General features: G+C 31.2%; 1 protein-coding gene and 1 pseudogene across 2 annotated transcripts; both read left to right on the forward strand.

The window, feature by feature from the left end:
• The first annotated feature begins 312 nt into the window (after window positions 1-312).
• On the forward strand, window positions 313-6,056 carry LOC143573651 (GDSL esterase/lipase 6-like; annotated as a pseudogene). The gene is made up of 4 exons (XR_013142469.1): window positions 313-535; window positions 1,307-1,452; window positions 4,967-5,450; window positions 5,809-6,056. The product of XR_013142469.1 is annotated as a GDSL esterase/lipase 6-like (transcript).
• Window positions 6,057-7,555: 1,499 nt separating this feature from the next.
• Window positions 7,556-11,273, forward strand: LOC143573662 (GDSL esterase/lipase 6-like). The gene is made up of 4 exons (XM_077058481.1): window positions 7,556-7,936; window positions 9,353-9,498; window positions 10,164-10,656; window positions 11,010-11,273. Exons 1-4 carry the CDS (start codon window positions 7,678-7,680, stop codon window positions 11,243-11,245), a joined length of 1,134 nt encoding a protein of 377 aa, XP_076914596.1. The 5' UTR covers window positions 7,556-7,677; the 3' UTR covers window positions 11,246-11,273.
• The last annotated feature ends 3,209 nt before the right edge of the window (window positions 11,274-14,482 follow it).

The raw sequence follows: 14,482 nt of genomic DNA on the forward strand, positions 1-14,482 counted from the left end.
TTATTAAATTGTTTTTGTTCCCATGTAGATGGGGTTGGGAATGCTCTAACGCTCGTCGATCAAATTCTTGTTTTCGTATACTATCACACATTCTCATGTCCTTAGCATGATCGAGATAGTTTCCCCTCACGAAAGATAACACATTTTTAGTTATTAATGTCCAAACATATGCTTTCTTATAATAACGGGAAAGTTTCTTAGTAATTAATATAATAAAGTTATTGATTAAACACAAATTAGTAAGATTTAATCCGCACACTCTGGCAGGGATATAAATAAAGAAATAAATGATACCAAAGTTTGATTGAGATGATGGAGAGAATGCCACAATTGATCATCTTCCTCGGTGTATTTCTTATGGCTTTGGAATAGGTCGATACAGATTTCAAGTCGGTTTTTGTGTTTGGGGACTCTCAATTTGACGCGGGTAACAATCGATATTTAAAGAAGTGCCTCCTTCAAGCCAATTTCACTCCTTATGGTTCGAATTTCTTTCGACGGTTCACCAATGGTCAAACTATTGCGGATTTTATTGGTAAGTCTTAACTCTTTCTATTTGATCAGTTATAAAAATTTAGACACTTATTAGCTTTTCACTGTAAAACCTTCGCACATCTAGATACTTCATACTTATACCTCTGCTTTCGAAATATTTGCTGGGTCGATTACGGCATATACAACCAGTTTTTTTAAACCGTATATAACAAACATCTCGAGGTATTGTTTTAATGCCTTAGGCATTTTGGACCCTTCAAATATTTTCATGTAAATGTGATCATTCCAAGTTTGTCATATGATTATGCGGTGATGACATCCACAAGCTTTATCTGAAGTCATTCTAGGATTGCAAAGCCGATAAAACATCTTAGGGTTATTGTAATCATTATATGAAAATGGAAGATACTTTTCCTCGTAATCAACTATCGGGATTTGGGCTGTAAAGCTAATAAGCGTCTAGGAAGTATCAAAATATGTATTCTAAACTATTATATTACCTAAAACAAAATTATTATATATACGAAAATAGTTGGTTTGCTAGCTACTCAAGCTTAATATATGAAGATATTTTTCAAACTCGTATTTTTAATAAGTTTTAATTAACTTTGTTTAAGCTTAGCTCGATTTTAAACTTTTAAAGACACTACCAATGAATTACACCCATCCCAACTTCATGTAATAGCGGGAACCAAAAGCACATACACATCATTTTATCAAATACACAAAACAAACATGTTAAACATCATACATATATAACGTCTAGTTATGACTGTTTTCTATTAGTGACCATAAATATTATGCCGTGCAGCACAATATTTAGGGATTGACTTTCAAAAACCATATCAAGAGGTATACCGAGAGTTAGAAAACGACCCCCAAATGAGTTTCCCCTCCAATGGAGTCAACTTCGCTAGTGCCGGAAGCGGACTTTTACCTAATACAAACCTAGACGCGGTAAGATGACCGACTCTCCTACTTTAAAAGTACTTTAAATGTTCTCGGGTTGGTGACCCAATAATAGAACAAAGTCTTTTAAACACCTAAAGGTCCTGGATTCGTTTACCAAGAAGTAAAAGAAATTTGTCTTAAAAAAGACTACTTTAAATGATTTTTGTATAAACGGCTCATTCGTAATTTCATATATTATTTTTTAAAACTTTTCAATCAATTAAAATTTGGATCATATTTGATTATCAATTTTTAATATTAACGAATTATTGGTTTTTCAAAAACCTTGATGGTGTTCCTGGAAGAGTTGGACCCGAAGCAATATAGACGGTTAGTATCCATCTCAGGAAAAGTCTCTCGGGTATTGGGTGTAGTGTCAAACGTTATTCAAAAAAAAAAAATTTTTTTGTTGAGTCTCAATTATATATAAACTCAGGGCCATTATGCCATATATCAGATTCAGTATGTGTTGCTATTAATAATACGTTATTAAACAAACCAGAACTAATCTCATTATTCCTAAAAAATAGTATATACACTCAATTTTCATATACTAAACATGTAACAAAACACCAAAAAGTTTTTAAGGCAAACTTTGTTATATTAGAGTCTCTAACTTATATAAAACGTACGTACCACGTGAAAAAATAATGAAAAATAATTTGTTACCCTTAAAATAGTTCAAAAGTTTTGATAAAATGGTACATAATTTTTTTTACAAAATAATTTAGCATCTTGTTTTAACAAATTTAAGGGTAACTAGACACATTGTTTTAAATGTTTTTACTTTTTGTGGTCTTCTATATGTTTAGAGACTTTTGGTTTAATAAATTTTTCATAAAAAATAAGATTTATTTTTTAATGATAATGATATTAGCTTAGAATCATTTATACTTGCTTCTAATGGTATGCTAGCCTTTTTTGTGTGTAAAGAATAAAAGCCCAAAAGGAGAGCATAATATTTCAAGAGTAACATAACCAATGAAATATGAAGGATATTGTAATTACTTAAAACTGTTATTTTCTTCCTTCATATTTTGTTTATATAAACTGTAATACTCATACTTATATATATAAATTAAACGAATATCAATAAAGATTAACATATTGTTACATTTAAAAATATCAATGGATATATTAATAAGTTTTGAAATTTAAGTCAAGATAATATTATACCTAAAACTAATATCCTTCGTTACGAAAATCACGTGCAACAAAGTTAGAGATTGAATGGGATGTTAATCCTTTTGTTACACACCCTTTTATTGGCCTATTTATACCCATAAAGCCTCCAATTTTCACCGATTAGCCATCTTCGTTCTTCTCCAAGTAAACCACCACACTAACGGTTGTTTTCGGATGCAACCATCACCACCGCAAGACCTAGCGCCACTCATTGGACTTAGCCCCTGCAGCCGCCGCTTGTCGACGACGTGTTGTACGACCACCCTCTCCGTCACCCGACTCGTTCTGTGCGACTGTTGAGGTAATACTAACAATCCCTGCTTAAATCTTCGACTAAGCCTACGGTGATCATCGGTTCCGGCGACTGAAGTGTAATATGAAACTTTGTTATTAAAGGCAATTAACAATAATTATAAGTTATGAGTATACTAGCATTTAATCACAATAATTAATTTGACTTGCGTGAGTTTGCTATGAATATTGTATAAACTGTAACTACAACCTTAGGTGTGGTTGTTTGAGATAAAGAAGATGATTAAAATTAGAGCTTCATATAATATATAAAAGTATACACTTGTGTTAATACGCAAATTTTTATGTAATGCATCTTTTGTTCGTATATGGTAATTAAAGAAGAGTCTTTTGACAAACTTCATATTATAAATAATATTTTGTACACAACGATTAACATACTATTTATTATTGTTAGTTCATTAATGAACCAAGTATTTATTATAAATTCTTTATAAAGCTTGAAAGAATTAAGTTTGAATGGTATCTAAATTAATACTGGTACTTATTATACGTTATTTTAGTCTAGCTAATAGTATTATTTTATTAGTCGTAATTTCATCACTCTTGTTATTCATTCAATATTATTTATATATATTAGTAACAATTACATGGTTTTTGGGAAATAAGTGTCGAATTACCAACTGTTAGTAGTTTGATTATTTTATAAAAAAGCTTTTGTCGTTGGAAGCCGATCGGTTAATCACACAATGTAATTTGAGTTCAATAAGTCTTATGTGAACTATATACTATAATGTAGATTCTCAATCTAGTTAAAGACAACATGATCTGTTTTGCTTTATTTAAGGTACGGTTTCTGACTTCTTTCTCTCATAGTATTAATTATATTTCGTTTCTTTGAAATACGGTTTCCGTTCTCGTTTAATTATAGTATTGACTCTATTCCGTTACTTTGTAGTACGGATTCTGTTTCTTGTTACTTCATAGTACGGATTCTGTTTTTTCTTCACTCATAGTATTGGTTCTAGTCCATTTTATATTCGATGTCCGTCACTTCGTAGTGCGGATTTTTGTTATCTGTCAGTTACAGATCTAGTTCAGTTTATTCGAAATATATGTTTATATTAATTTTATAGCATGCAATAGGTTATATATATTTTGAATTCATTATTGCATGTTCCTGTTTAAATATTTTTAGTTATACGACTTTAGTTCAGTACTCTGTTACCCGAGCATTTCTGATTTGTCGTTGGGGCGTCAACGACATGGCACTTATCATGACAGTGCGTAATCAAAGTTCACGGCGTCTCTGAAAGTACTCATGTAGTACCTTGGCCACTTAGAGGCGTATAGATCGATCTTAGCTCCGACTCCTGACTCCTGACTCCTGACTTCTGTTTGAGATGGAACAATGTGTGCACGCCACCCACACCGTCTCCTTGGTGCATGGACTAGCTAGCTGTGTACCCCTCTGTTTAGGCTCTGGGTGCTTCCGTATTACACGACCTATTTATTTTAACATCATCGTCGTGTATTTTAGTAATTATATTTTGTTTCGCTATATTTCTGGTCCGTTTTGATATGTGTATATGCATTTGATTAAATTTGAGTATATTCAAATTACGTCCCGATCGTGTATCGGATTATGTTTCGCATTTAATTATAGTTCGGTCTAAAACGTGTTTTATATCCGCAATAGTTCTCAGTTTTATTTCAGTATGTGTGTTGTCTTATGTATGCCTTTACCTGTACTATTGTTCTCTCCGTTACTGGGCAATTTTTGGCTCAGCCGTATTTTCTTGTTTGTATCTGTCTTATTTGCTAACAGGTAATTCGGAAAATCGGGGAGATCAGTGATGAGGGTAAAATGAAGCTCAAGAATAAGGACTTGATTTAATTTTCTTTTATTTAAGCATTTAATAAATTTGACTTAGAATTTCTTTCAGTGTTTTTAACTCTTTTGGTTGCCATGGGATTCTTTTCATTTCATTTAAATGGTTTTTGTTTGGCCTATGATATCTGTAATAGTGACACGTCGGCCTGCTCCGGGTTGGGGTGTTACATAAACAATGTTGGATGGCAGGGTGTGAGTTCAATTCAAGTCCAACTTCAACAATTCCAATCCATGATTTTTAAAAATCTATTTAAGAGCCATAAACGTTTACACAAACAACAAATTCAGAACTCTCTATTTTTCATTGTATCCGGCGGGAACGACATGTTTTCCTATTTCCTACCACAATTAGGGATAAAACCGACAACAAGAAGATATGTACTTTCCATGTTGAAAGAAGTGGTCCGCTTCACAACCAAAATCTACTTGTATGGAGGTCGTAGGATCATTCTTTTCTCATTAGGTCCCATATCGTGTATCCCTGGAAGAGTCCTTATACCCTTTGTATCTTCTAGCAAGTGCCATGTGAAGATGCGCAATTTGGCAGACCAATATAATGTCGGTTTGAAACGCTTTGTAACTGTTATACCTACATTGTATCCTGGTGCAATCGGTGTTTATGCAGCGGTGTATGACACTTCAAAGAAGTTTTTTGAGAACCCAAAACTTCATGGTACTTCTTCTTTCACATACTCTCTTATTGAAGATTGAAAATTGGTAACATGTTAAAAACAAATTATTATTAATATGAGGGTATTCAGGTTGACTTGCAACCAATTTTTTTACTATTTTTTTTAGAACTTTATAATGCACATATACTTTTTTTTGAACATGGTGTGTATTCGTATACTTTTTTTTTTTTGGAAAGGCGGTATTTTATAAATAAAAAACAGCCCTAACAAGTAGCTAGAACAAAAAAAAACACAGAGCATTACAAATACAATAGATGGTTCTTAAGCCACTCGATCCTAAAAATATTACATTCGCATACTAACAATTTTGCTTTCTTTTTTCTTTTCAAATTGCATCAGGTTTTGCCAATACAACTCATGCATGTTGTGGGAATGGACCCTTGAATGGAATGTTGCAATGTGGGACAAAAGATTACAAGTTGTGTCCGAACCCAAATGAGTACATTTTTTGGGATTTTTTTCATCCATTGGAGCGCACGTATGAGCTCATCGCCAAGGCCTTTTGGGACGGAGACAAAGATGAAATATGGCCCATGAATCTCAAGACTTTGGCAGGCCACAAATAGTACCTTATGATCATTCCCTTGAAGCCATTTTATTTTTAAATTTATGTATTTATGGATATTGTTAAGAGGCAATCCTTTGGTTAAATAATAGGGTCATCATTTGATATTCAAATTTCTAGAAAAAAACTATAAAGGATTATGCATTTCTGTTAAGTGTATTTTAACCTTGTAAAGTTCGAGTTTAAGTGAAGAATGTCCTGATCACACTTAATCAAATAAGTATAAAAGACTAAAACATTGTATGACCTATGATTTTGTTGATAACTTTTGTATCAAGACAACTTTGTTATAACTAAGATTCATAAATTACACCAATGGAATCACTGGCGGCCTAGAAGGTATCTGGGAAGTGTGAGCATATAGGTCCAAATTCTTTTCCTTGTTTATAAGTACATAAACAAAATAAATAATATACAAACGCAGATAAATCAATAATGTTGATGCAGCCCATATGGTTGAGCGCTCCCACGATTATTCGTTTGAACCTTCGCAACTTTTTTTTTCCTTTATTTTGCATATAGAGAGAAAGAAACCGTGAAGTGCACCTTGAGAAAAGGCAACATCTAGCTTATGCTTATATTCTTTGTTGGTATAGCTTTCGTCAAAGGTATCTGACATCCATATAGCTTATTATATGAAAATAAAAAATACTCCATTGTTAATACAATTATATTTTCAACAAAACTTTTACATGAATGTTGGAAAATCAAATAAAACACAACTTGTATTCAAAAGTTTTTATAGTTAACAAACGCAAGTTATTAAAGAACAGCCTAATCAAATAAATAAATGGGTTGAACATGTATATTTATTGTATAAGAGTTAAGAATGACATCTGTAATAACATATTGTAAACAGTGTTGTAAAAATCCCGACTATGCACCCGATTAATCGCTAGTCCTCGCCTCACTAATTAATTTTGGGCTAGTCGGCCAATTAATCAGTCAACGGTCAAATATGGGCAAAATCGACGGTTTCCGGCGTGATTCCGACCAAAATCAACGGTTTCCAGCGAGATTCTGACCAAAATCAGTGGTTTCCGGCGAAATTACAGCAAAAACCAGCGGTTTTCAGCGAGATTCCAGACAATTTCCAGCCAAAATATGTTTGTATATGTATAAAACTGAAAATTACATAAAAATGTGTACATGTATATATAAAACTAAAAAGTATACATTAAAGTTCGATCCGATTAATCCCGATTAATCGCTAGTCCCCATCGCACCGCCCGACTAGCGACTAGCGATTTTTACAACACTGATTGTAGGTTGTAATTAACACTTTTCACACCGGACACCCTAGATATATAACATGTACATGATTCAAAGAGTCATCCATAATTTATATCAGTTATCTTTTAAGTTGAGATGTGCTGAAAAGAACAAGCACACCAGTTACAAGTTGTCACTTTAGGTAAAAATGTAAAAAAGATTGAAAAGATACATATGATTAACCTTTTTTATCATATGTATTTTAAGATAATAATTGCAAACTCTTGTTACACTTTTCTCACGTTTTCGGTTCCATTTCCATTTGTCATTTTCTCCTCTCTCTTTTTATTTTTCTCCGACACTTTATTCTTCAGTTACAACTTTTAATAGTCTCTTTATCTTAAATTCACATCATTTTACCCAAAAAAAAAATGGTATCAAATGTGATTGAGATGATGGCCAGAAGGCCGCTATTGATCATCTTCCTTGGTGTATTTCTTATAGGTTTGACGTCGGTTGATGCAAATGTCAAATTGGTTTTTGTGTTTGGGGACTCCCAGTTTGACCCGGGTAACAATCAATACGTAAAGAATTGCTACCTTCGAGCCAATTTTACTCCTTATGGTTCGAGTTTCTTTCACCACCCAACGGGAAGGTTTACCAATGGCCGAACTGTTCCGGACTTTGTTGGTAAGTCAAACGCTTTCTGATAGGGTGTAAACAACTCAAGGCGATCTAGGAACATTTAGTTTAAATAGACCTCGAGCCCAAGCTTGGCTTAGTTCAAGCTTTATGTCTAAAACTTGGGCTCGGCTCACTAAAATATTTCAAACTTGAGTACCACGTTCATCTTGAGTCTAACTAGTGTAATATTTCTTACATATATTCTTTACATAATTAAAATCACTATATATACACACACACACTAGTTTGAGGCCCGTGTATTGCACGGGTAATTGATGAAAATTTTAAACTCTAGTCACTAAGTGAAATTCAGTCAACAAAATGATCATATATTATTAATACAATTACAATTTACATTAAAATTGTAAAAATTACATAACTAAGGTTACACAAATATGTTATAAATAAGTAAAAAAACGTCCTTGTACACTAGTTTATTATTGTATTGGTCGGTATACATTTCAAAAATCAAAATCGTTGGTCAATGTGTTCTTGTAACTCTTAAAAATGTAACATATAAGTTTGCTTGTAACTCTTGATATAGTCACGTATAGTTGTCCGTGTGACAAATAAGGTTCGTTCAAGTACATACTAACCCTAAATAATGATAAATATATCTATGAACTAACAAAAAAAGAATTCATACACATAAAATACCATACCTTTTAAACAATTAATATGATGTCAATTGAGATCATCTATTCATGTTTATCCAAAAACCATGATTATCCCAAAAAACATATTACCTGAACTTTGATGATATAATCATCATTAGAATCTTTAGAATCTAAAATTAATTGATCATGATAAATTTATTGTCATTAATATTCTGTGTATGAAAAATTTTAATTGATTTTATGTTTTACAATTAAAAGTTGTATAATCAAGCAACATATAAAATCGAAAATTAAAATATAATAAAATGATTTGTTTCATTTCAAATTAATGTAATTCATATGAAAATGACAAAGACATACTAACCTTAACATCATTGTTCAAATTATATATTCTTAAGTTAATTTTATTAGAATTTCAGATAAAAATATTTATTATGTAATTAATGTTATTATTTAAAGAAATTATTATATTTATAAAAACAGAAGGTTCACGAGCCTAGTCAAGCTCAACATGTGAAGCTCAGTGTCAAGCTCGTTTATTAAATAATGAAGTGTAATTTATGATCAAACTCGATTACGCTTAGCTCAATTCAAACTTTAGACAATGAAATCTCTAGGAATTTTCACCCCAGCTTTTTAGTTTTTATACACCATTTTCCTCTATGCAACGGACCCATGATCACATCAATTTTGTGTCAAAACATATATCTATCATTTCCTTATAAACAAACAAAATAAATACGCTAAACAGCACATATCATCACGTTTGGTTTCTACTACTGACCATATATATTATGTCTTGTAGCACAATTTTTAGGGATTAAATTCCAAAAACCGTATCAAGAGGTATACCAGCTTCTTGCAAATGACCGACGGATGAGTTTCCCCTCCAACGGACTCAACTTTGCTAGCGCGGGAAGTGGACTTTTACCGGGTACAAATAGAGATGCAGTAAGATAGCCAACCCTCCTAGTTTACAAGCACTTTTGAATGATGATTTTTGTATAAAGGGCTCATTTAATACAAATTTTGAAAAATACCAAGACAATTTAAATTTGATCATATTTGAACTCAATTTTTGAAAAATACCAAGACAATTTAAATTTAAATTTAGTTTTTTTTGTATGTTTAGAGACATTAATATATAAAAATCGTGTTCAATAACTTTTTGAAAAATTAAAAAAAAACAAACAAAAAAACAAAAATAAAAGAAAAACGTTTGTTGGTTTTTTTATAATACTAACCCGGGAATCGTTTATACTTGTTTTTAACGGTATGACAACACTTGTTGTTGTGACTAAAGGATGAAACCGAAGGCTCAAAAGCATATATGGATGAGATCAATACCGTACCGATGTCGAACCAGTACTAAAAATACCAATACCAAGCTTTGAAAAAGTTGGTTCCGAACATCGTACCAGCTCTATTGGTAGGGTAACGATACTCGGTACGAATTGCTCATTCAACATTGTACAAACATAATATTTCAATTATACAATAATCAATGAAATATAAGGACTTTACTTGTCATTTATGGAACTCAAAGGTGCCAGATTGTAAATCACTTTACTGATGTTTTTATTGCTTCATTTTGTTTGTATAATGTTGGATGGCAGGCTGTGACTTCAATCCAAGTCCAACAACAACAATTTCAATTCCTAATTGGAAAAACTCCATTAACAAGAAATTCAAGTCATAAACATTTACATATAAAACAAATTCAAAAATCTATATTTTTCCTCGTATCGGGTGGCAACGACGTGTTTCAGTATTTCCTACTACCCAGAGCATCGAAGATGACATCAAAAGCCTATGTAGACGCCATGTTGAAAGAAGTGGTTCGCTTCACAAGTAGAATCTACAAGTCTGGAGGTCGTAGGATCGTTCTTTTCTCATTAGGCCCCGTATCGTGTATTCCTGGAAGAGTCCTCATACCTGGTGCACCTTCTAACCGATGCATTGACAAGTTGCGCATTATGGCAAGCCAGTTTAACGATGGTTTAAAACGTATTGTAAAGAATATACCTAGAATGTATCCTGGTTCGATAGGTGTTTATGCAGCGGTGTATGACACTACAAAGAAGTATCTTGATAACCCAAAACGTTATGGTACTTCTTCTTTCACATAGTCTCTTATTAAACATAGTTCATCAATAATACATTGTAAAGATTGAAAAAGGTGAGTTAGACTGGTTGAATAACGTGTTAAAACAAGTTACTGTTAGTATTAGTGAAGTTAGGTTGTCAGGTTGACTTGCAAACACTTTTTTACTATTATTTTTTCTTATTAGTACAATCAACAAATGTCTTTACAGCTTTGAAAATGATATTATTGTATGAACATGATTCATGCATTTCGAAAAGTTTTATGAAACGATGACCCGTTTGACTCGTACACCTATACTCGACGTGTATTCGTATAATAACAATTTTACATCTTTTTCTTTTTCAAATTGTAACAGGCTTTGCCAATATAACTCATGCATGTTGTGGGGGTGGGCCTTTAAATGGAGCATTGCAGTGTGGGCTAATGGATTACAAGATATGTTTGAAGCCCAATGAGTACTTTTTTTGGGATTATTTTCATCCCACAGAGCATACTTATGCACTCATATCCAAGACCTTTTGGGCCGGAGGCAAAGAAGAAATATGGCCTGTTAATCTAAAGGCTTTGGCGAGTCACAAATATATTCCTTAAAGCCATTTTATTTTTAAATTTATGTGATGGATATTGTAAAGAGGCCATGGTTAAATAAAGGAGTTATTATGTGATATTTAGATTTATATTGTCAGAATTGTGATATCAAATATGTAAAACAACTATAAACAATCAGGCATATTTCTGTTGCGTTTAATATATACAGTATGTTTTTAATTTATCATGATGTGTATAACTATGATAATTTTGTTACCAGACCTATCTTTAAGATTTCAGGCGTTCAAGATGAGTATGAAAATTGGGCCTTATATAATAGTTTTTTTCCAAGACGAGTGTTCCTTGGACCTTGGCTCATGTGCCTCTTGAGTTTCCTATTACGATCGTGGATGTTGCAAATGGCTTGATCCCATTTATCAATTAATTAGAACTATTAGGCCCAATTTGTTACCAAATTGTTAGAACTTCAAATGCTCAAATCCATTATTTTGTCTATTACTAGACTTTTGGATAATTTTTAGGCTCTTTATAGAAACTCATGCTCTTATATAAAAACAAAATTAAAATTGCAGGCCCTCGTTGAAAACGGTTCTGAGAATGCGGGCAAGCCCTGTGTAAGGTATGGGCCAGGCCGGGCCTGGCGAATCTATTTTTGCCTAATGTTTGTAACCAAAAAGAAATTCATAGATCACCACTACCTAATAATATATCCCTATTTTTGACACCATAAATTATTGTCACATTAATAAATAAAGAAAAAAATATAATAAGATCAATTATATTATGATACTTGGTTAAAAAGTTGTAACTTGGCAACACTCTCTAGTTGTTCCTATTTTTTCTCAAGCCATCAGATTGCTTTATTTGTAAATTGAGATTTCTCATACGTTTGACCCTTATTAACGGGTATGGGTCTAACCAAACCCAGATAGCCCTTAAACGGGTTATAATATCTCTTTAAATTAAAAATTAATTTTATCAAATATTTGATGTGAAAATCCTATAAAATATGGATATACTAAAAATTAATATATGATTTTTTTAAAAGAAAGATATTATTTATATTAAGAAACAATTTTATTGTCAAAAAAAAATAAGTGGGTCATGGGTCTTACCAAGCCCAAATAGCTTTTAAACGAGTTATGACATTTCATTTATTTGTGAAACTCTTTATTATCAAACCCTAAGTATATTATTAAATTTCTTATAATAAATAAAATTAAAACCCAAAAAATATATAAATATTAGAAACGAAAAATAAAAAGAACCCCCATAATACGAGGGATAAAATCTATCATATAATATACTAAGCATGTAAGTTTAAAGCTATAATAATAATAATAATAATAATAACAACGATTATTAATAATAATAATTAATCTGAAGGCAATAATATAATTTTTTTTGGTAATAAATAATGCAATCATGAGTCACCAAACAAGTCCGTGACCAAAAGGTGAAAAGCACGTGAGGAAATCCAGTTCATGAATATATTCACTCAACTCAACCACATATAGCACCGTGTTGTGATAAAGAGTATTATCATGTTCATACAAACAAAACAATATATATATGTATGTATCATCTTTTTGTCATACTTGATTTAGTGGAGTGGACGTCATGTGTTACGATGTGAATATTATACATAACACCAAGGCATAAGTTTGTTATAAAAATTATAGGTTTAAAACTATTCACGAAAAAACGTTTATGGTTAGCCGTTATGTCATTTTTTATTAATTATTTAATAACTTTCGTTATATCTTTATAATAATCATCTTTTCGAATTCGTACATTTCCACGTCATCTTCACTACAATATATATTTATTTTAATGGATCAACTTTTTTATTTTTTATTTGTAAATATTAATATAATTAACGTTTTTTTAATTTTTTTTAAATTTAACTACATATATTGCAAATTTCGATCCTCACAACATATCCTCCGTTTCTTTCTTAGCGCACAAAAAATTTGTTGTGACTTGTTTTGAAGATTTAGATTTGAGAAAAATATACATGAGTAACCTAATTAAAATACTACTGAAAACTGGTTACTTTTCTATTACATATTCCATTATTTTTAATAAGTTTTCTTAAATGGATCATTTTTTATTACGTAACAATATAATGTAATAATAATAAGTAAATAATTAAAATAAAAAATTTGTAACTTTAACTAATAAATAATAATTAACTAGCAACGTATAATTTCCAATTTAGAGAAATTAAACTTACGTAAAGAAAACGTAAATATAACTAGTGTCTATTGAACAACAGGAGCAACCACTAAATCTTTTTAAAGTGCTTACTGCTTAATGAGTTTCCTCACTTCGCTCATCATCAATCACCCAACCGATTGGACATCACTTAGAAAATATCCGTTACTTAAAAACTTATTGTTTTACTCAGTGTTATTGTGTTGTGATCAAATATACAATGTAGTTGTTAACTTGTCATCATAAGAAAAAACAAGGACCTTTAATGTTATAAATAAAATGTCGGTCTCATATTAAAATCTATCTATAATATATATAAATGAAACTCCTAAAATCCTACGTGTCGCAATGTGATCGCTTCTCCCTTTTATGGAAGTCATCAGATTGCTTGATTTTTAAATTGAGATCTCTCATTGATTTAACCCAAACTTATGGGTAGGGGTCTTACCAAAACCAAATAGCTCTTAAACGGGTTATAAAATCTCATTAAATTAAAAACTAATCTTACCAATTATTTGATATGAAAATTCTATAAAATAGGGATATACTAAAATTTAATATCCAATTTAAAAAGAAAAAGATATTATTTATAATTAATAAACAATTTTATAGTAAAAAATAAGCGGGTCATGGGTCACCAAATCCAGATAGCTTTTAAACGGGTTATAACATATCATTTATTTATGAAACCCTTTTATCATCAAACCCTAAGTATATCATTAACTTTCTTACAATAAAGAAAATTAAAATAAAAAAAAATATTAAAAAAACGAAAAATGTAAAACAGTCATTCTCTCAAGCAATCAGATTGCTTTATTTGTAATAAAGGTTTCTCATGCATTTGACCCGAATTCACAGGTATAGGTCTCTCCAAACCCAGATAGCTCTTAAACGGGTTACAGCATCTCATTATATTAAAAATTAATCTTATCAAATATTTGATATGAAACTACTATAAAATAGGGATATACTAAAAATCAACATTCTATTTTATTTAAAAAAAATATTATTTATGATTAAGAAGCAATTTTATAATAAAGAAAATAAACGGATGATGGGTAT

This window comes from Bidens hawaiensis, unplaced genomic scaffold, assembly GCF_021521415.1.
Source record: "Bidens hawaiensis isolate Kalapana, Puna unplaced genomic scaffold, B.hawaiensis_p1.1 tig00001382_1, whole genome shotgun sequence".
NCBI lineage: Eukaryota > Viridiplantae > Streptophyta > Magnoliopsida > Asterales > Asteraceae > Bidens > Bidens hawaiensis.